The sequence below is a fragment of the Chiloscyllium plagiosum genome, unplaced genomic scaffold (genome assembly GCF_037043375.1).
Source record: "Chiloscyllium plagiosum isolate Xiang-an unplaced genomic scaffold, Cpla_swu_hap1 HiC_scaffold_13, whole genome shotgun sequence".
Classification (NCBI taxonomy): Eukaryota; Metazoa; Chordata; class Chondrichthyes; order Orectolobiformes; family Hemiscylliidae; genus Chiloscyllium; species Chiloscyllium plagiosum.
In genome coordinates, this window is record NW_028270151.1 from 68,881,357 (window position 1) to 68,903,151 (window position 21,795).

Below are 21,795 nucleotides of genomic sequence, written 5' to 3' on the forward strand. Positions count from 1 at the left end.
TTTTTACAAGCGTGGTGTCAAACGTATGTCTGGTGGACATTAGACCTGGTAGGAGAAAACCAACCTTACGAGATACCCATTTAGATATGGTCCAGAGACCATAGAAGAAGTAATGTGCCCCTTTGAATTACTAATAGCAGACACAAACAAAGTGGATAAACTAAATGGACTTGCCAAAAGGAGCTATAAGGTATTTAAATCTCCTGCCTTTTAAAAATTTGGAACTTTGTGTTGAGTTTTACAAAAATAATTGCTTAGTATTTCACTTTGACAGGAATCTGAATGATATAATTATGTCATTAGTCCTGCGTGACTAATTTTACAAACGATCATTATCACACTGGGTCCCTGCAATTTTACAGTTTAAGTAAGAGTTCCAAGTGCTTGAGGTCTTTGAGTGGGACTCTGAACACAAATGTTTATTTTTATGAGGATTGAAATATTTGAAGGAATGTTATTGTATTGAATGAGTTTTTAGTCAGTGCGAATATTTGTGTTTTTTTGAAGTACTGAATTAATCAACAGACACGTGTGGCTAAATTTAACCACTAATCAGCTAATTATCAACTTCAAGTTCCTAAGGCCTAGCACGTTTTCTCATACTGTCTTTCCAAACTCACTTCATTACTAATGCATTGTACTCTTGTGGTTTCCTGCATGAGTAGGCAGGGAGGGTGTAAGAGTGTGAATAATTGACATCAGCTGGTATTAAATTGGCATAAAGGACCATGAGGGCATGGTTTGGTCAAATATGTTGTCATGGAGTGTGGGTAAAAAGTCTTAGGGCAGTGTGAAGGGTATTCGGGCTATGGGGGTAGGGCAAGTCATAAGTCAGCATGGAGGATATGAGGAGACTTGGGAAATGGATGGAGTGTTCATGAGGTTTTATATGTTGGCATGGATGTTGTTTGTGGAGTGTGTGAGAGCTAGCATGCATTTTATGTTGCAGGAGCATACTGTGCCCTAAACCTTTGTTTCATTCTTCAGAGGTAAACCTTTCACCCACATCAGCAACCCTTGAATATTTTACAGAGTCATAGAATCGTGGAGATGTACAGCATGGAAACAGACCCTTTGGTCGAACTTGTACATGCCAGCCAGATATCCTAAACTAATCTTGTCCCATCTGCCGGCATATGGCTCATATCTCTCTTAACCCTTCCTATTCATGTAACCATTCAGATGCCTTTTAAATGTTGCAATTGTACGAGCCTCCACCACTCCCTCTGGCAGCTCATTCCATATGCACACCACCCTCTGCATGAAAAGGTTGTGCCTCAGGTCCTTTTTTAAAAGTTTCCCTCTCACTTTAAAGTTATGTCCTCTAGCACCTAATAAAGCATTCCCCCACCAGTTCACACAACTCAAAATGCAACGCAGAGCTGACAATTGACTCAGTGTTCCTGATGTGGGAGCAAACCTTTGTGTCTCAGCATACCTGCATAACTGCTGCTTATGTGTAATCACTGAAGACATTAGGCATGCATCATAGCAAGTGCTATCGGTCTGTTAAGTTGACAGGAAAACCTGGGCTAGTGCTTCCATGAAAGTAAGAGCTAAACAAGTTATACAAAATTCCCAGTTGTATATTTATATAAATTGATTAATATAAGTAGTTTGCTTTCCCCCTCCCCACCAACTCTACTCTTGTTACTAATTCTCATTGCTTATAAAAAGGAATGATGCAAATACCCCCAGTGTCATAAAGAAGAGTAATTCATTGCTCTTGCAATTCTTGGCATCTGGTTAATTTCACTCCTGGCAACCTGTCTAAGTGGTGGGTCGCTTTATTTCAAACAATGCTATGCATTAGTAACACCGAAGCTGTTACTTATTCACACACTAAACCCACCTTCTTATGATTCCAGTTTTTTTTTCACTCCTGTTCTATCTCTAAACGGCAGTGTTGTATCAACCTAGTTTGCTGAGAAACTTTATTGAAAGCTGGGGGCATGAATTATTTACAAATTACAATTTGAACAAAGATCGAACATATTTGGTGACATGTTAATTTCCTTCCCTGATCAGATTAACTAGCATGAATGGAGACTCCTCTAACTTACTCACTGAGCAGTATGGCTAGGTTGGTGCTGAGTGTTCAGTGCCTGAAATGTTCAATGAGGTAGAGACAGCTGCATTATCAGTTAAACTAGGGGAACAACTGCTTTCTTTTTTTACTTTTTAAGAGTTAGTTAATAATGCTGTCAATGAACAATCGTGAGTTATCATTAATATTATATTCTGTTTCTGTGCAGGCATGGTGTTTTTGACACCTTTTTTATATGTTGGTTCACAACATTTCAATTGAAAATTTTGCTTTGATAAAAATTGCCACCTTAGTCATTGATACATTTTTCTATTGGTAAATGAAATAAATTCTTTGGTAAAATTTGCAGGAAACTTGCTGGCTTTTTTTTTGTCTGACTTTTAAGCATTTATGTGTTTCTGCTGCCGATAGAATAAAAGGGAGTTTTGCAACTTCTGACTTTTCACCCTTGTGAACAGAAATGTAGTATTTGGTTGCTATTTAAGAATTAAATAAATGTATTCCAAATTTTGTTTTGATGCTCTTTTATCTAGAAAATTTGATTTCAATTCACTCATTAATGCTAATGATTTGAGGTACCAATGTTGGACTGGGGTGGACAAAGTTAAAAATCACACAACAACAGGTTATAGTCCAACAGGTTTGTTTGGAAGCACTAGCTTTCGAGGTGCTGCCTTTTCATTAGGTGGTTGTGAAATATGACCATACGACACAGAATTTATAGCAAAAAGGTTACAGTGTCATGAAGTTGGAATGATATATGTTTAATATATCACTACAACTCTATGACACTGTAACCTTTTTACTATAAATTCGATGTGATATGGTCATATTTCACAACCACCTGATGAAGAGGCAGTGCCTTGAAAGCTAGTGCTTCCAACTAATGCTAATGACTGACTGCTCAAATAATCATTTAAAGAAAAATAGTCATTGGTCATAATAGCCTTAAATCTAATTCATGGCACACCTATCCTGGGATTACATTTAGGTATCACTTCTCTGGATAAGTTGGTGTGTTCTTCTGATCTGCAAAAGATGCTCTGAAGTTCAACAGTCCTACTCCAAAATGATTTTGCTATAAATTATGTATATGTTGAACAACTGTATATCAGTTAGCAGAGAATGGATGACAATTAAGTATTTTACATCTGATATTCTAGGTTCTAATGGCATAGAACTTTACAATATAGAGATAAAGCATATTAAGTTAATGTAGCATGACACAGCAATTGTGATTTAACTTTGTTCTAAACTAATATAAAGTGCAGATAGTTGGAAAATTCAAATAGATTCCTTTCATCCAATTTTCAGTACTTTCTTAAACTGACTTTGGAAAGTTCTGCAGATTAAACAATTTGAAAATGTCAGTAGTTCTCATGACATTCCATTTGTGCAACATATGAATTGTATGTAGGCTTGCCTGTTGTTATTCTTCAGTTTATCATTATGGTTAAAAATCATACAACACCAGATTATAGTCCAACAGGTTTCATAACCTGGTGTTGTGTGATCTTTAACTTTGTCCACCCCAGTCCAGCACCGGCTCCTCCAAATCATATCATTATGGTGTTTTAATGCTGTTTACCACTCTTTCATCAAGGAAACAAAACTAGGTTTTCCATCACAACCAAAATAAGTCAGAATCTCAACATCTAAAAGATTGAGATCACTTTCCAAGAAACGTGGAATGTACCATGGGAAGACACTCAGCCCAATATGTCCTCATTGAATATTAACTATATCTCAGCTCATAACAGCTATGGCTCACCATTGCTTCTGTTAGGTTGAGTTCAAGGTCCCATCATGACTCAAACAAAAAAAAAATCAAGGTTAACGTAGTTAGTTTTCATCGCACTCTTTTGAAGGCAAGGGGAGTTATCCCTAATGTGCTGCCCAATGTTTAGTCCTCAGCCAGCAACAAAACAGATTTGTTTATTATCAAATTGCTGAGTATTTTTTGTGTGCAAATTGGCTGTTCATTTCCTAGGTTACAGTCACAGTTTTAAAAAAAACATTCACTGCCTGATGAACTTTTTGGGACATTATGTGGTCAGGAAAAATACTTTTTGCAATGTGATTTTCTGTATTTTTTTGCTGGAAAAGTCCATGCTGCTGGGCTGTCTCTCACAATATCTTTTTGTTTCAAACACTTTTTTTCTCTTTAATATGTATTGTCCTGTAATTCAGCCTGAAAGCACAGCCTGATGCTCCAGCAATCCTGCGTAAAGAAATTTCTCCTAACCTGTCTTCTGATATATTTTTAAATTGTTGCTTCATCACTGAAGTCATCAAAAGGAATGGAGTGAGTAAGGAAAGATGATTGAAATGATTCACATTTCTAAAGACTCTCTATATCTCCTCCACTTCCTCTTTTCCAATGGAAATGGTTCCAGTACCTCGGGTCTTTTCACATAATGCTAGTTTATCATATATTCAGACTTTCTTTTCCTTGTTAAAATACTTAATTGTATCTATTATATTTTATATTCTGTTTGCAAGCATTTTCAATAAAATTAAATTCTTAAAGTACTTTTTTTTTGTTTATATAATTGAAGGGTGCACTGGATGGGTAACTGAGTGTTCTTTGGTATAAAGTGATAGTGTTTGAAATACAAACTTGATGAAAAGAACTTAAGTGTTGAAGTAGTAATTTGTTTCAAACAAAATTCTAATTTGTCTCTATTTCAATTTAATTTCATAAGTCTCTTTCCTTCTGCAGCCTCACCTCCCATCCCAAACGTTCCCCAGCCAAACATGAGGTTGTCTTGTGTCTAACTCATTGTATATTCTTCTGCAGCTATGACTCTGGAAGGGATGGCTTCATTGACTTGATGGAACTAAAGTTGATGATGGAGAAACTTGGAGCTCCTCAGACTCACATCGGCTTGAAAAAAATGATCAAAGAAGTAGATGAGGATTTTGATGGAAAGCTGAATTTCAGAGAGGTGAGAATATAGAGAATATGTAAATTAATGCAATAAGTACATTTTTCACAAATGTGCTTTGAATTGCTTATAACAGTATGTAATGAGCATTTGTCCTATGGAAATGTGAGTATTTCATCGTAGTGCATGTATGCAATCCATTCATATCGTAGCATACTGTTACCTTTATACCTGTTTGCCAGGCAGAGAAGTTAATCTAATTAAAGTTATATTGAATGTCAGTGCAGGGAGATCCAGTTTCTCAACTTTGAAGGAGAAAGTTTCTGTTTGTGATAGAGGACACAGTAAATGGAGGAGGAGGGGAATAATAACTTTGTTCACTCATATGTTACTAACAAGGTGGATAGAGCAAACTTTGCTGGGTGTTCACTGAAAACTCGAGTTTGTGTTGCAAACCACAATGAAAATGTAGCAAAATATTTGTGTGCCAAAATGCATCTGTACTGAAACTATAGTAAAAGATTGTACCACTTTTTCCCCACTCCCGCCCACCCACCCACCAACCACCTACCTTATCGGTTATAATTGCCCTCATATGTTTATTTCTTATAATGTGTTCTAAACTCTTTAAATGGTAACATTTTGAATTAATTAGGAGGCAATAAGCACTGATTTTTATCAAAGCTTGCAAAATGCACATTAATTTTATCAAGTCTTACTGAAGGGATGTAATTATGTATGAAGTGAATATCTTGTAACTTGTCTGGGCACACTTTGTGATGTGTTTACATGACCAAATTGATGTAAAAATATACAGCTGCTCAGTCAACAATGTTAAAGCTCAAGTCAGTCTAGAATAAGGATAAACAGTTTAGTTTTTGTCTTAAAAGACAAGAAATCTGTTTGTTATGAAGATTCTAAATTCCTATGTTTCTTGTTCAGCTGTTTAGGGAAGGAATTGAGCAAGTTTTATACTAATTCTGAAAAGATCTAAACAGCACCATCATTGGAATTTTTGCAGATGTATTTGACATTGTAATGTCTGTTTGTAATATTCATGCAATATTGGAATCTTTTCTTAAAATTACACTGTCTGCCTACATAATGTTCAAGCCAGTAATTGCAATCCAGACTTGGGATAGTCTCCTTCAATGACGGAGATTATGTGCTTCGCCAAATAGCTCTTCAAATCTATGAATTGTAAATTCTCATTGTTTGTCCCGATAAGATGTATTTGCCTTGATTTGGAGTCCTAAACCTCTAACATAGTATCGGTGAGTGTATAGACTAAACTATATGTACCCAAGTTGTGCTTTTTTCGCATCTTTTAAGCATATCAGCAGTGGAGAAATTTTTAAGTCCTTTTTTTTCCTCTGGAGCTAATCTGTTCTATGAGTGATGAAAGGGTTTATTTACGCAGACTCCTGAACTGGCAATGCAGTATTTGATTTCTTGGGAGAGGGCAGGCATATAACTATTTGTTCACCCAATAAAAAGGAGAGATTATTGGTTTGTGATCATTTCTTATCATAGAGTAGCTAATTTAGAGTTACAGCATAAAAACAGACCCTTTCGTCCAACTTGTCCATGCCGTCCAGAAATCCTAAATCAACAAGTCCCATTTGCCAGCATTTGGCCCATATCCACCTACAGAACAACCTCGATTGTCCGAATGATATGGGTGGGGAGCATTTTGTTCAGATAACTGATTGTTCAGATAATGGATAACATTTTTACTGGACCTTGAGATCTTGTTCAGGTAATCCGAAATTCAGATAATTGACGTTTGAATAACCGAAGTTGTTCTGTAAACACTTCCTATTCATGTAGTCATCCAGATGCCTTTTAAATGCAATTATACCAGTCTCCAGCACTACTTCTGACAGCTCAGTTAGGGGCTCACACCAGCTACTGTGTGAAAAAGTTGCCCCTTAAGCCCCTTTTTACATCTTTCCCCGTCCTCTTACCTTAACCTTATGCCCTATGGGAAAAGCACCTTGACTATTCACCATGTCCAGGCTCCTCATGATTTTATAAAGCTCAATAAAGTCACCCCACAACTTCTGATGCTCCACAGAAAATAGCCCAAGCCTATCCTGCCTCTCCCTATAGCTCAAACCCTCCAACCCCAGCAACATCCTTGTAAATCTTTTCTGAACTCTTGCAGGTTTAACAACATCTTTTCTGTAGCAAGGAGACCAGAATTGAATACAGTGTAGCTAATGCAAGTAGAAAATCCTTTTTCCGAACATCCAAAAACCGAAAGGCTCCAAAATCCGAAAGTTTTTGTGAAGTTTTTTTCTCATTAACAAGGTTGTTTTGCAAATAAACAGCTAACCCAAGTCAACACCCACTTGATGCGTGTCACTCAGAGGCGGTGGGGGGCATGGCCAAGCATCGACAGGCCTGGCATTTCTCTGTGAACGCCCCCAAGTCGATACCCACTCGATGCATGTCACTTAGATGTGGCATCGGGGGGGCTTGGCCAAGCACGTTCTTACTTAGAAGTCTGCTCCTCCAGTAAGATTTTTAAACATTTCACCATTAAACTGTCACTATTCTGAAAAATAAAAAATTCTGAATTCCGAAAAACAGCTGGTCCTGAGCATTTCAGATAAAAGATCTTCTACCTGTAGAACAAAGTGGGCTGAATTTAATGAGGATAGCCTTGAAAGTTGATCTTGTTACATAATTTGTTTTATATGAACATTTGCCATTATCACTTATTTATATTATAAATGTTAAACATGCAGTTCTTGAATCTGTCACCAAGCTAACCTTTAAGTTTTTTCTGCACTGTCATTTGCCATGATGTACCTTCATAGGTCCCACCTCCAGTACTATAATTCTACTGTTATTCCTAAGTCTGCTGTTTCTAATTTGTTAATTACAGTACATAGTTCAGCAAATGGTCTCGCTTTAGCAGATCCATTATGACTTGTTTTTCTATTTATTTTTTCCAAATATAACTCTTGGCGAATTTGTATTTTCAATGTCAGTAATAAAGTGGCAATTGGTTAATTATAATAAAGGAACACACTAACAGAAATATCAATGTATGTTTGTTAAGAACAAACTCAAAAGCTTCATATTGCCATGTGGCCTTGACTAAGAATGATTTAACCCTTGCTGGAAAGCTTCTCTAAACATGGCTTTCATGGAAAAATCCAGCTAGATGTTCAGAATGATGAAAAATGCTGATCATTCAAATCAGATTTTGACTTGATAAAAATGGTTTACACAAGATATTCTGAATAACATCTTTTTCTTGTACTTTATCTATTTCCTTGGATGACGCTTCAACTGCTGGTGTCTGGTGTCTTCAGAAATTAAACATCAATTATCTTTATGCTCCTGTGATTTTTGCAGAGAAAAATACATTACAGTATTTAGAATAGTCCTTTTCTTAAGAATGTAGGAATCTGGAAGGTGGCAGAGTAGGGGAAGGGTACTTGGTAAGGCAACTTGACTATTAAGTGAACTGGCAAGGGAGAACTTGAGAGTTGAGACGTTGGAAGAGAACAGGAGCAAGGCTGTTGTCTAGTGAATAGAGTGGGTCATGTGATTTTTAAAACTTCCACAAATGCTGAACAAAAATTGGTAAATATAGCAATGACATCTGCACGTAACACAACAGATATCTCATACAGTTTTGAACCGCAGATCTCCAGGAATATTTCTGTTGGCCTCTCATCCATGACTTTAGTTGGTTTGTTAATGAGCTTAATTCCTTTCTTTTGACTGTGGGTAACTGTTCTCCCCCAGTTTCCTAAATTGGATGATACTGGTGTACTGGACATCAGTGTGACGTGTAGAAAATAAGGAGAAAGTGAGGACTGCAGATGCTGGAGATCAGAGTTGAAAAATGTGTTGCTGGAAAAGTGCAGCAGGTCAGGCAGCATCCAAAGAGCAGGAGAATCGATGTTTCGGGCATGAGCCCTTCCTGAAGAAGGGCTCATGCCCGAAACGTCGATTCTCCTGCTCCTTGGATGCTGCTTGACCTGCTGCGCTTTTCCAGCAACACATTTTCAGCTGTAGAAAATAAGAACAGGAATAGACCATTTAGCCCTTCGAGCCCTGTTCTCTATCTAGCAATTGAAGATTTGATTTTTGGTAACTAATAGAAAAACTAACCCATCTGTGCACCATTGCATTGTGAAACAACAAACAGCTGAGATTTAGACATTACTGGGAGCCTGGGCAGTCAAAGGTCTTTTGTGTTGGCAGTCTTAATTATGGTTCCAGTAAAGCTGCTGAGGTCACCTCTCAAAGCCAACACCCTAATTGACATAACTCTAAGCTTAGAATAGCTTCACAGTGTTGGAGTCTGCTTAACATGCGCTTCAATGTCAACCTGAGCTGGTTCGGACTCAAATTTCCTTTTTAACTTCCTTTTGTGGAAACAAAGATATTTTTGTTTTCCCTCTGCTTTAAATTGACTTGTACAAGTTGGCACCTGCGGTTACACACAATCCAACATGACCTCAAGAACAGTTGTATAAACAACTGGCAACCAAAATCTTCATGCCAACTGGGAAAGAACTGTAACCATGTGTGTGCTGCTCTCTCTTCTTTTCTTTATCTCTCTGTCTATCATTGTCTCTCAGTCTGTTTTTTTTTGTCTTTCTGTCTCAGTCTCTCTTATTGAATAGTGTGTTCTTGCTGTCATGCTCTCTCTCTTACACAATCTCTTGAACTCTAAATGCATCAAAACCACTATGTATCAACTGTGATTAAAAAATTTGCATTTTTATAACACTTTCATGACTGAGCTCTAAAGGATATCATTGCTAAAAGATTACTCTGTATTCAGAGTTATATTATCAGATCATCTACTCTGGTTATGTTAACAAAGGCACCAGGAGAAATCCTAGTGCTCTTCTACAAATAATACCATTGAATTGAGTTTACAGACACCTTTATAGAATATTGATTGTTCAACATCTCATCCTTGAGGTGACATGGCCCAAAATAAGAGCCCAAGAAATTGGAAGGGGCTGTTTGTCCCTTGAGCCTCCTACACTATTCAATCAGCTCATGGCCGATCTAATTATGGCCTAAAGTTCACTTTCCTATCTGCCTTCCCCCATATTCTTTGCTTGGTTATTTTCTGTACATCAATAATGTATATAACTCAACTTTTCACTCTTTATTGTTTTCTTGGTAGTAAAGTCCAACGACTTAATGCCTCCCTGAGAAGAGATTTCTCTTCATTCCTGCTCCTCATTCTGACACTCTGTGCCACTTGGCTCTGGATTCCTCACAAATGCAAATATCCTCTCCAGCTTGATAGGTTGGATGATGAATTTAACAGCTGAGGCTTTTTCCATGGGACAAGCATGTCAAATGGTGACTAACATGGCACCTCTAATGGCGAGATAACACAACTGATGACCTGCCAATCAGCTCGATAAGAGCTGACAGTGTAAGGGTGAGTTTCTCACCCAAGTTGCTAGCCAATTAGAGGCCTGTAGTTTCTAAACCGAAGTCTGCCAATCAAGGCCTACTCAGGAGATCCGCTGGTAAGAAGGTGAGTGATCTTTGTCATCTTGTCATGGAGAGGCATGGATTGGAGGCAAGGAGTGGGCGTTGGCTGTCAGAAGTCACTCTTTGTCTGCCACCCATATATCCAATTGTGTCCCCATCTTAACTTGGTCGATAGGTCACCCTGATTTCCCAGTAGGAAATTTCCTCACCAACCAGGAAGACAAATACTTGAGGAGGAAGCAATTTGTAATTCTTAATGACCTATTAATTAATCATCTCAGGATCTTAATTACTGGTGACTCCATAAACCCTCTTTCTCAGCATTTAATTGCAGATTTAGTGAGGGGGTGTACATTTCTCCCCACAGCCAACCCACTCAATTATTTCCCCTTCTCACCACCTCCAGGGAGCGATAAATTGCTTCCCATGTCTTTACATAAGGATCGGTCCAAATAGCTTAACCCTGCCTCAAAAGACAACTCCAACATCTGAGAAATCCACTTAGTACATACCTACATACAAAAAGACCATGTACAAGAGTGGGTGTGTTTCTGTTGAAATCGCCATGATGAGGATTACATGGTGGGGATCCACATTACAGAATACTCCACTGGTTACAATTTGCCAACCTGAAATGATCCATTTGATCCCATTCTTTCTTTCCTGTTAGTTGGGCAGCCCTCTATACATGTTAATATATTACCCACCACAGGAAGGGCTCTCCTCTTGTGCACCTTCTCAAATATCTTTTGGACCTCCAAATGCGCCACATGAAGAGGTTCCCCATATCCACCCTGTTTTTTATATTCTCAAGGAACTCAAATACATTTTTCTGATCTGGTATTATAATAAAGCAATGCCTCAAGTGTCAACCTGGATTATGAACTGGAGTCACTAGGATTGGGGCTTGACCCCATGGTCTTCAATCAGAGATGCACCAAGCCTCATGTAGGATCTCCTGCAATCTGCAGCGATTTTGTGGTTTTCTGTAAATTTTATTTTTAAAAAACACTTCTTAGAAAATACTGTTTTTAAAAAAAATCCACATACACATTATGTGTCAATGTATCTACATCATTATTTATCTATAGCTACAATAAAGCAGGCTTCAATGCACATCTTGAACATATTATTTGTCAATGTTCCAGATTATCAGTTCTGGTGCTGTTTAATTTTCAAATAAATTTGACAAATGGTTGTCATTCAGCCCACTTCCGTGTCTTGGGTGCCTTCAGCTATTGTATATCCTCATGTATCCAACCTCAAGTCTTTGTTTATTCAGCTAGTTACTACTTACACTCCACTGGAGGTTACATGAGTGGCTTATTCAAAGCATTTGTTTTCCATTTTCTAGCTAAGATTGTTTTGCCTGGAAAACTTGTGCAACCCACATGTTTCCACTGAGCTAAATGTTAAACTGCTTGAGAAAGACAATTCCACTGTACACAAGGTAGAACAATTGCAAATCCATTTGTTACAGACTAGTTTACAATTTTACTACAGTTTCTTATCTAGAATATATAAAAATCACAAACTCATCTTGAATATGATGAGGAGAAAGAATAGAAGTCAAAGAATTTGTGATGGAGAAAGTGAGGACTGCAGATGCTGGAGATCAGAGCTGAAAATGTGTTGCTGGAAAAGCGCAGCAGGTCAGGCAGCATTCAAGGAACAGGAGAATCGATGTTTCGGGCATAAGCCCTTCTTCAGCAATTTGTGATGCTTTGAAGGATCTCTAGGATTGATTGATGCATTTATAGGCCAAGAATTATGAAGGGCTGTAGGATGTATGTGGGCGTCACAGTTGGCATTGGAAACCCTAAAGAGCCAGGGGAGCTGCATGAAGAGGAATGACATTAGATCACAAGAGATAGGAGCAGAATCAGGCCATTCTACCCATCAGGTCTGTTACTCCATTCAATCCTGGCTGTTATATTTCTCAACCCCATTCTCCTGTCTTCTTCTTGTAACTTTTGATTGCCTTACTTATCAAGAACCTATCTATCACTGTCTTAAGTATATACAATGACTTGGCCTCCACAGCCTTCTGCAGCAATGAGTTCCACTGAGTCACCACTCTCTGGCTAAAGAAATTCCTCCTCATCTCAGTTCTAAATATGGAGCCCAAAAAACTGCTCACCATATTCCAAATGTGGTCTGACCAGAGCTTTATACAGCTTCAGCAGTACATTTCTGCTCTTGTATTCTAGCCCTTTTGAAATGAATGCTAACATTGCATTTGCATTTCCGTCAATTGAACCTGTGTGTTAACCTTAAAAGAATCCTGAACTAGGAATCCTAAGTTCCTTTGCATTTCATATTTCTGAAGCCTTTCCCATTTAGAAAATAATCTACGCCTCGATTCTCCCCATTAAAGTGCATAACCTCATTCTTTCCCATATTATATTCCATCTGCCACTTCTTTGCCCACTTGCCTAGCCTGTCTTAGTCCTTTTGCAGCATCCCTGCTTTCTCAACACTACCTGTCCTTCCATCTATCTTTGTGTCATCTGCAAACTTAGCAACAATACCTCTGTTCTTAATTCAGAATGTTAATATATAACGTGATAGTTGTGGTCTCCATACTGATCCCTGCAGAACTCTACTAGTCACCGGCTGCCGTCCTGAGAAAGTCCATTTATCCCCATTCTCTGCCTTCTTCCAGGCAACCAATCCTCTATCCATGCCAGTACCTTACCCCTAACACAATGGCTCTTATTTTATTCAGCAGCCTCCTGTGAAATCCCTTCTGGAAATTCAAGTGGATCATGTCTTTTGTCTAACTTACTCAAAGAATTATAACAGATTTCCCAGACATGACCTTCCCTCAACAATGCCATGCTAACTCAGCCCTATTTTAGCAGGTACTTCCATGTACTTCGCAATCTCATCATTAATAATGGCTTCTAAAGTCTTACCAATGACTGAGGTCAGACTAACCAGCCTATCGGCATGAATGGGGTGTGAGTATTGTAAACTGGGGAGAGCTGGAGGGCTTGACCTTTTTTTAATTCTAACTGGGTAAATATCCTTACTCGCATCCTCTGTGAATCGTTTTTTGGGAAAACAGTACATACTCTGGAAGAAAAATCCTGCCTTTGCATACACTTTCTCCAGAGGTATGCAGGCCAAGCTGTGAATTTTCCTGACTCCTGTTACCCACCTGGAGGATGGTTTTAGAAGTCACTTTACTTTTGAGTTCTGAAGTCTGGGTCCTGTTCACAATACTTTTTGGAACTTTGCCTATCAATACCATTCTTTACCATTAGAAATTTGGATATAGAAACTGTGCACACTTAAATTCAGTTTTAAACAAGTCTCAACTTTCAAGTTGATCTTTCTCTTTAGATGTAACTTTTAATCTTTGTTGAAGTTTGTGTAAAGGTTCTCTCATTGGCAATACTAGCAAAAATGTATTTTCATGTTAACGGATTGTACGCAGCATATGTAACAGCTGAAGCTGCCTACAATCTTGATAATGATTCATTTTGAAACAGATGCATATTAACCCCTGGGACACAGGCCTTTTGGCCCATACTTAATGTTAAAGAATGCAGTGAGCAATCGTGTTGTCACTATTAGTTGTAAGTTGTGCCAAAGGAAATGAGCCACCATTTTCTCTATAAAGAATTAACATGGGAGTATGCTTAATCATTGCATTAACTGGTATCAAATTAATCAGCCATAGAATAACATGGAAACTTTGAGTTGTAGTGACTGCTTGTTTAAATAATTTGTAGCGTTCATCCAAAGAGAAAAACTTTAAAAACAATGTCTCTAAACCAAAATAACACATTTTGGCATGTAAAAAGTCGCTCTTTTATTGTAAGCACTTTCGGTTCCAGAGTGAATCTGCTGCAGACTGTCCTGTTCCTCCGTGCTGGCACATTTTGGAAACTACCGTTGGCAAATCAGAATATTCACCTGCTTTACTCCTTTTTTGCTTATTATCCAGGAGATTTCCTCTATTAACTGCAACAAATTACACTTGCAATGAATAAAATGCATACTGAAAACTCCACAAAGACAGGAATCCCATCACCAAGTCACCCTTTATTTATATATGCATAGTGCATGACACTGCCCCAGCTAGCACAGAGCCAGTTCCTAGAGTGAGCAGAACCTCCTGTTGATATCTGTCAGCCAGGGCTCACTGACTGGACCAGATTAATGGCCTCAATTAGGGAATTCATATTCTGAGGTCCATCTGGCTGACCTTGTTCCAATCGCTACATCCTTTCTTTCTTAAGTCCTGGGATGTAGGCCCATTCTTTATCCTGTAGTTTCTCCTAGGGATTTTAGCACTCGGTCTGGTTCCTCTGACTCTGCCTTGGATACTGGCAGGATGTACCGGACCGTAGCCCTTCTTTTGCACCTAGAGTGTCTTGGCTAAGGCTCATCTTCCTCTTCAGGCAGTAATGGCGTCGAGGCTGTGACATCTGCTCTGTCCATCTCTTCCTCAGAGGTTTATTTTACACTGGTGGGATGGGGAGAACCCAAGGGTTCTCAAAGTCTGGTTGGATGTTCTGAGGGTCCGGGTACATTTTGCTCCTGGCCTGTTTGAGGTTGCAGCTTTGAAATGATCCAAGTGCTTATTCAGGACCGCCTCTCTTACACAAACTTCACGCCGATCATCCCTCTAACCCATGCAGGCCCTTTTCCGTGGTTTCAGCACCAAACTTTGTCCCCTGAGGTAAATTACCACTCTTGCTTAGAGGAGTCTTGTGCCAGGCACTGGCATTCTTGATGCCGTTTCACCCTCCCGCCAGGTTTGGGAAGGTCAGGTTTAACCTCGTGTGGAGTGTTCTCCCCATCAGCAACCCTGCTGGAGCTATCCTTGTAGTTACATGAGAGGTGGTCGAACAGGAACTGGAACAGTTGGGTTTTGAGCAAAGCCGTAGGCTGTTTCTTTATACCTGCTTCAAAGTTTGGACTGCTCTTTCTGGCAGACCATTGGATGATGGGTGGTATGGAGCTACCATTTCATGCCGGTTGCCATTGACTTTAGGAAACATTCGAATTCCGTGCTGGTAAATGATGGCTGTGAGCAGCACTTCCAGGAGTCTGTGTATTGCAAAGGATGCTCTCAGCTTTTCAATTGCCCTCCCCGTGTTTGATAAATGAACTCCATGCATGTCCAACCACTTTGAATGGATGTCCACAATTACTAAAAACATAGAGCTGGTCACAAGACCGATGTAAGTCCAAGGTTTACCCAGCCATTCCCATTAATGTGGGAGAGCTGCTGACAGTAATTTTTGTCCTTGTTGGCACTCTGGGCACCGCCTCACCAAATATGTTGGAACCTAATCCCTTCCTGGCTGTCACTGAACTAACTCCACGAAGGCCAGTATCATGTAACCAAGTCTCCCTTTATTTACATGTGCATAGTGCATGACACTGACCCAGCTAACTCCGAGCTGGCTCCTAGACTGAGCAGAATCCTGACACCTCTGTTTGACTGTCAGCCAGGGCTCCCTGATTGGACCAAGTCAACAGCCACAATGAAGGAGCTCCTATTCTGTGATGTTTGCCTGGCTGACCTCGTTCCAATCACTCCACATACTTTAGAATTAGCTGGCAAATATCTAAGGTTAAGATTTAACCACTCACTTGGGGTTTGCAGCTTACCCGACTCGGGCAGCTAGGGCGGAATTTTGATGGTTAGTCCTGCTGATAGTAAGGAATCTGGCAGAGGCCCGAGGGGGTGGTTTCTACAGTATTAGAATGTTGCTTCCAAACTTGCTGTAGAAACATCTATTTAATGAGACCTTCATGAATGCCAGATGGAACTGGTCAACAATTGACAAATGAACAACTGAAGTGGTGTCAGTGTAACAAGAGAAGGCTGACCCACCAGTTCAAAGGCATCTTCTGTGATGCTTTGGTATAAGCAATAGCAGGGGAATTTTATTCTCAACAAACAGGAGGAAACCGTCTACATCAGAAATGCACTGAGATATGGCTGGGAGTCACTGAAGAGGTGAGTAACCTGTGTGTTATTCCTTGCAAGTGTCTTCTTAAGCTTATCAAGTCAGTAAAGATAAGCTACATGAATAAGTGAGATACTTGAATGCTACATTCAAGTGCCAAGCCTTCCCAGCCTTTCCTGCACAGCATTCCTCAGACCGACATATCTTTTAGATCGCCCACAATTCTCTCTTTTGAGCAATCTTCTCATCCTATCTGAAAAAACAGTACTTACACTTGCCCTCATCATATTGCAATCTATCACTCATTCCTCTCCATTTCCCTGCATAAATCATGTCATTCCATCTTATTCCATTTCTCACACTTGTAGCTTTCTTTAATCTCTTCATATAGAAGAATGGGCAGCAGAACAGCAGATCTCCAGGGAGAGATGGTGAACTTCTCTTGAAATGAAACTACCCTGACTGTTGTGAAGGATGGCACACTGAAGATAGATGGAGTCTCGGAACACATGGTTATGTGGTAACAGAATTGAGTATCATGTGGCATTCAACACCCACTCCTGTTGAATTGATGTCAGCAGCTTCTGAAATATGATGATCTGTATGGTGTGCTTCCTGAACCCTTTCACTTTGCCAGCTCTAATTCATAACTTACATCTCTCCCAGATCCTTCAACATCATATAGGAACTGATACCAGAGGAGAAGCAAGGTGGTCTCTCATTGAGAAAACCCATCACATGATTCTCACAACCCACTCACTAGCTCAGATACATATACCTTGGTGGGACCTGCAAGGCAGGTCATTACAATATCACATGGTGAGCAACACATCCATGGAACATAAGAAATAGAAAGAATAGTAAGCAATTTGAATGTGTTGTGCTGTTAAATATAACCAGAGTTGACCTGGTCATGGTCTTCACTCCACCTTCCTCCTTTACTACCAGCCACCACCACATACCAGGGGATGTTAACATCCTTTCAATTCCTTCTCAGAATCTTCAATGTTTCAATAATATTACTGTCATTCTACTAAGCTCCAATGTGTAAATGTGTAAGCTGTTCAACCTTTCACCATAAGCCTCCTTTGCCTAGTTCCAATTCTGGTCAAACCAGCTTAAGTGGAAAAAATATATAAACAGTATAATATGTGTGGCCCTAGTAATGTTTAAACTGTAGCAGCAAGACTTCTGTACTTCATTATCATTGTAATAATGAAAATATTTCATTTGCCTTCCTGATTATTTGTATTTGTATGCTATTCATCTATGAGGACACCCAGGTCTCATTGTATTGCAGCATTCTGCAGTCTCTCTTCATTTAAGTAATATTCTGTTCTCCTACTCTTCCTGCCAATGTGAGTAACTTCACATTTTCCCACATGATTTTCCATCTGCCAAATTTTAACCAATCTGTTTACCTGTATATCTCTTTGCAGATTCTTTGGATGCCATTTTTGAGGAATTGGAAGGATGTGCAAGCTGATCAGTAGTTTGCAAAAGTTATGCCCCATTTCCAACAAATTCCATTTTATCCTGTAGGAGAAAAGGGTGGATATGATTCTTAAAGAAGGGAAACTTAAGCTCAGCACTTGAACTCAAATTCAACCAGACCCCATTTTGGCTGTTGTAAAAGGCTTAATCTGCAATTTACTAAACACAAATCCATAAACTAGATGCAACTGCTATTGAAGGGAGGATATCATCTCAATAACTGTCACGATTTTACATTTTAAAATCCTCCATTCAAATTTGATGAACATCTAGCAGTAGTAGATTTTCTTAAAAAATAAATCAACAAGATGATTTAGATTGACTTGCTGTTGTAGAATCTGTTCATGCAATTTCAGTGAAGCTCTTTCTTGACATTTCCGTAAGGGCTATTGATTGACTGTGCTTGACTGAGTTATCTTAGAGGAGTTCAGAGTTCATAATTTGACTGCTTAAACAAAAATTTAAATGTATGACCAGAGGTCTGCTTTTGTAAGTAATTAGCCACTTGTCATTTAAAAGTTTTGGCACTTTCATGAATGCAAGATTTTCTTTTCACAATCAAGTCTATCGATTGGTTTCATTCTTCCAAATTTCCTAGATTCTGGAAAGGTACTAGTAGATTGAAAGACAACAGATGCAATGCCCCTCTGTAAGAAAAACAGGAGGCAGAACAGGAAGCTAATTACCAATTAGTATAACATCAGTCATTGTGAAATGCTACAATCCCGTCTTGAGGAAGTCATGGCAGAATATTTAGGAAATCATAATACAGTCAGGTAGAATCAACATTGATTTAACAAAGGAAAATCTTAATTAATATATTAAAGCTCTTTGAAGATACAACAAGGAAGATGGGTTAGTAGGAACCTGTGGTTTTATTAGCTTTTAAAAAAAATTTGTTTATATCATCTCCATCTGACCCCTAAGATCTATCCATATGAGTACTGAGTGAATGGGGCTTTGGAGTTGACATAGGAGTTTTGAAGTATTCTGGAGGTATGACCAGTGGACATGAATTGGCTTTGTCTTTGCATGCTGTGTATAAAGGACAGTGGGAGGGTGGTCATTAAGGATGATAGCCAGCCTGACTCCAGAATTTGGAGTACGTTTTTACACCAACATATATCAGGTGGGTCATGAAATTTCCTGAATTGAGCTGCACTCCACAACTGCCAAGATTTGGACCTTTGTGTGCTATTGACAACTTGTCATCCCTTTTTTTCATATCAGCAAATTTAGAGACACTACACTCTGCCCCTTCATCTAAGTCATTAACATCAATTGTAAATAGTTGAAGCCCCAGCAGTGAACCTTATGGCATCTTTCTAGTTAGTTTACCAAATGGAAATGACTAAATTTTGACCTGAATCTCTACGTCTCATAGATTTAATTAACACTAGATCCAAGTTATTACAGGAGCTCTTACCTTATGTAGCAACTTTCTTGATGTGCACCTTTACTGAATTACCTTTTGGAAATCCAAGTACGCTTCAACTCCTGGTTTCACTAATCCATCCATCCTCCTTGTTGAGCTTTAATAAGTTTATGAATCATGACTTTCCTTTCTTAAAATAATGTTGATTGTCTGAGTGTACTATGATTTTCTAAATATCCTGTCATGGCTTCCACAATAGGGGATTATATCATTTCCCAATGACTGATGTTAGACTAATTAGTGCATGGTTTCCTTTTCTGTTTTTTTTTGTGGAGGGGCCTTACATTTGTGTTTTTTTTTATATACTGGTGTCTGTACAGAATCTAGGAAATTTTGAACGTTTGCAACCAAAGCATCTGTAATGTCTACATCACACACAACAGTGGTGGCGTGTTTTAAAGTCAGGGACAGTGCTGTCGAGTACCTATCAAAGGGTGCAGGTCCTGCTCACTTGGTGCAGAATCCCAAGAGCATTGACAAAGAGTTATATTCTAGAATAGGCTGAAAATGTCTGAGGCTTTTAACAGCATTTTGTACAATTTGAGATATTTGACTCAACTGATGTCTCAGGTCTTTGTGATGATATCCACCTCTCTGCAAACAGTAGCTTCCAGCTTGGAGCATCAAATGTAGTAAAAATAGAGTACAAGTTGACCCTTAGCCTGTCAACTTAAATAGGATGGAGGAAAACCATGCTTTGTACTTCAGTGCCTCATTGAAGTGTAACAAAGTGCTCTTCAACTGTTGCCTTGCAGGAAGGTATGAACCATGAGAAACCTGTATGCTGTTATCTGTTTTGATGGCTGAATCTGCCCCGACACAGTAGAAGATGAGACAACTTTTAAAAAGGACCTGGAAGTGCTTTCTTGCTCCTCATGACCCACGGGAAAACCGTTATTTATCTATGATATGCGCATGTAGTACTTTAATTTTCTGAATGTAATTTTCTCGCAAAATCAGTTTAAGAATGTAAGAAATTCTACTAATAGATTGGCTTTGGAGAAAGTGAGAATTGCAGACGGTGGAGAGCCAGATTCAAAAAGTGTGGCGCTGGAAAAGTACAGCAGGTCTGGCAACATCCGAGTCGACATTTGGGCAATAGCCTTTCATCAGGAATGTGGAGGGGGAAGGGGACTGAGAGATGAATGAAGGGGGTGGGGTGGGGGTGTGGGGCTGGGGTAAGGTAAGTGGAAAGTTGATAGGTTAATGCAGATGGGAAGTAATTACGATAGGTCAGTGGGGAGAGTGGAGCAGATAGGTGGGAAGGAACATGAGCAGGTAGGTCAGGTCAAGATGGGCTGGCAGGAAAGCTGTCATTGGTTAAATTTGCGGTGGTGTCTAGCCCCCAGTGAATTGTCCAGAAGCTGCTATGTGTATTAAAAACTTGAGCCTGCTCCATTCTGGTACAGAGATATCTTGACTGTTAAAAAGACGCTTTCTCAAATGTCTGAGAAAACTGGCATGGCAGGAAAATAGTTAATGACTTGTTCAAAGATAAGTTCATTACAGTTCTTGGAGAATCCAACATGACATGAAAGTACACTTCATCATCATTCTTTGAGTGGTGAGTGTGATTCCAGGATATGGAAGGGATATTCTTATGACTTGATTAAAAAATGTACAATTCTTTCTGTTGTATTGAAACAGACATAGCAATTGTGTGGCAAGAAAAAGTTTTAACTTTGTTCAAGAAATACACAGAAAAATAATTCTGGTAAATATGCAACCTTGTCACCATGTACAATGACCTGACCTTGGCAAAACTGAGGAACAATAATGTTTTGTGTGTATAAGAAAACAGCTGTACATTCTTATTTAAAACGGCACACTTGGAGAATAGCTTTTGGAATGAAGTTTATAATATTCCCATGACTTGTTAGGATTTAATTTAACATGATTCACTCCAGGATTGACTTGTTTTTAAATGGGACCTTCTACAAGTAATTAGTAATTACTTCAAAATAACTTGATGTACTTCATGCAGAATTTACATTTAGTAACTGAAGGGTGTGGTATTTTCACTTTGGCTTAATTGAGCAGTTTTCACATTTGTACCAGTCATATATTCTTCAGGTGGATCCCAAAAATGTTATCGTGCAGCCAACAGAAACCTTTTTAGTAAAAAGGTTTTTCTGCTCAGTTTGTGGAACAAAATGGATTTAACAGAAAATACAACTTCGGAGTGAGGAGATCCTGCCTGAAATAATTGAGAGCTTTATTGTGCTCTAATATGATAGATTGCATTAGGTATCAGTGGCCATTAATTGATGTAATTTGGACCAAGTCCTGAGCACAGATGATCATGCTCGAGTAGCCAAGCAACCAAGCATTCAACAGTGGTCACAGTTCATTCATTTTATGGAGATGTTTGTGAGCATTCAAATGTGATCATAGTTTGTTAAGTTTCTGTGTGCAGACATACAGGGGATCATAAACAACTCCCTACGGGTGATAACGTTAATAAGCGTACATAAATGTTGCCCTATATTTGCAAATGTTTACCCAGCAGCA

At 38.9% G+C, this 21,795-nt stretch overlaps 1 protein-coding gene across 1 annotated transcript in view; it reads left to right on the forward strand.

Annotated features, from left to right (window-relative positions):
* Positions 1–21,795, forward strand: part of efhd1 (EF-hand domain family, member D1) — a 125,440-nt gene that overhangs the window by 94,002 nt on the left and 9,643 nt on the right. Inside the window, exon 2 of the mRNA XM_043701978.2 lies at positions 4,848–4,995. Coding sequence (XP_043557913.1) covers positions 4,848–4,995 — 148 coding nt within the window. The remainder of the gene's footprint in view (positions 1–4,847; positions 4,996–21,795) is intronic.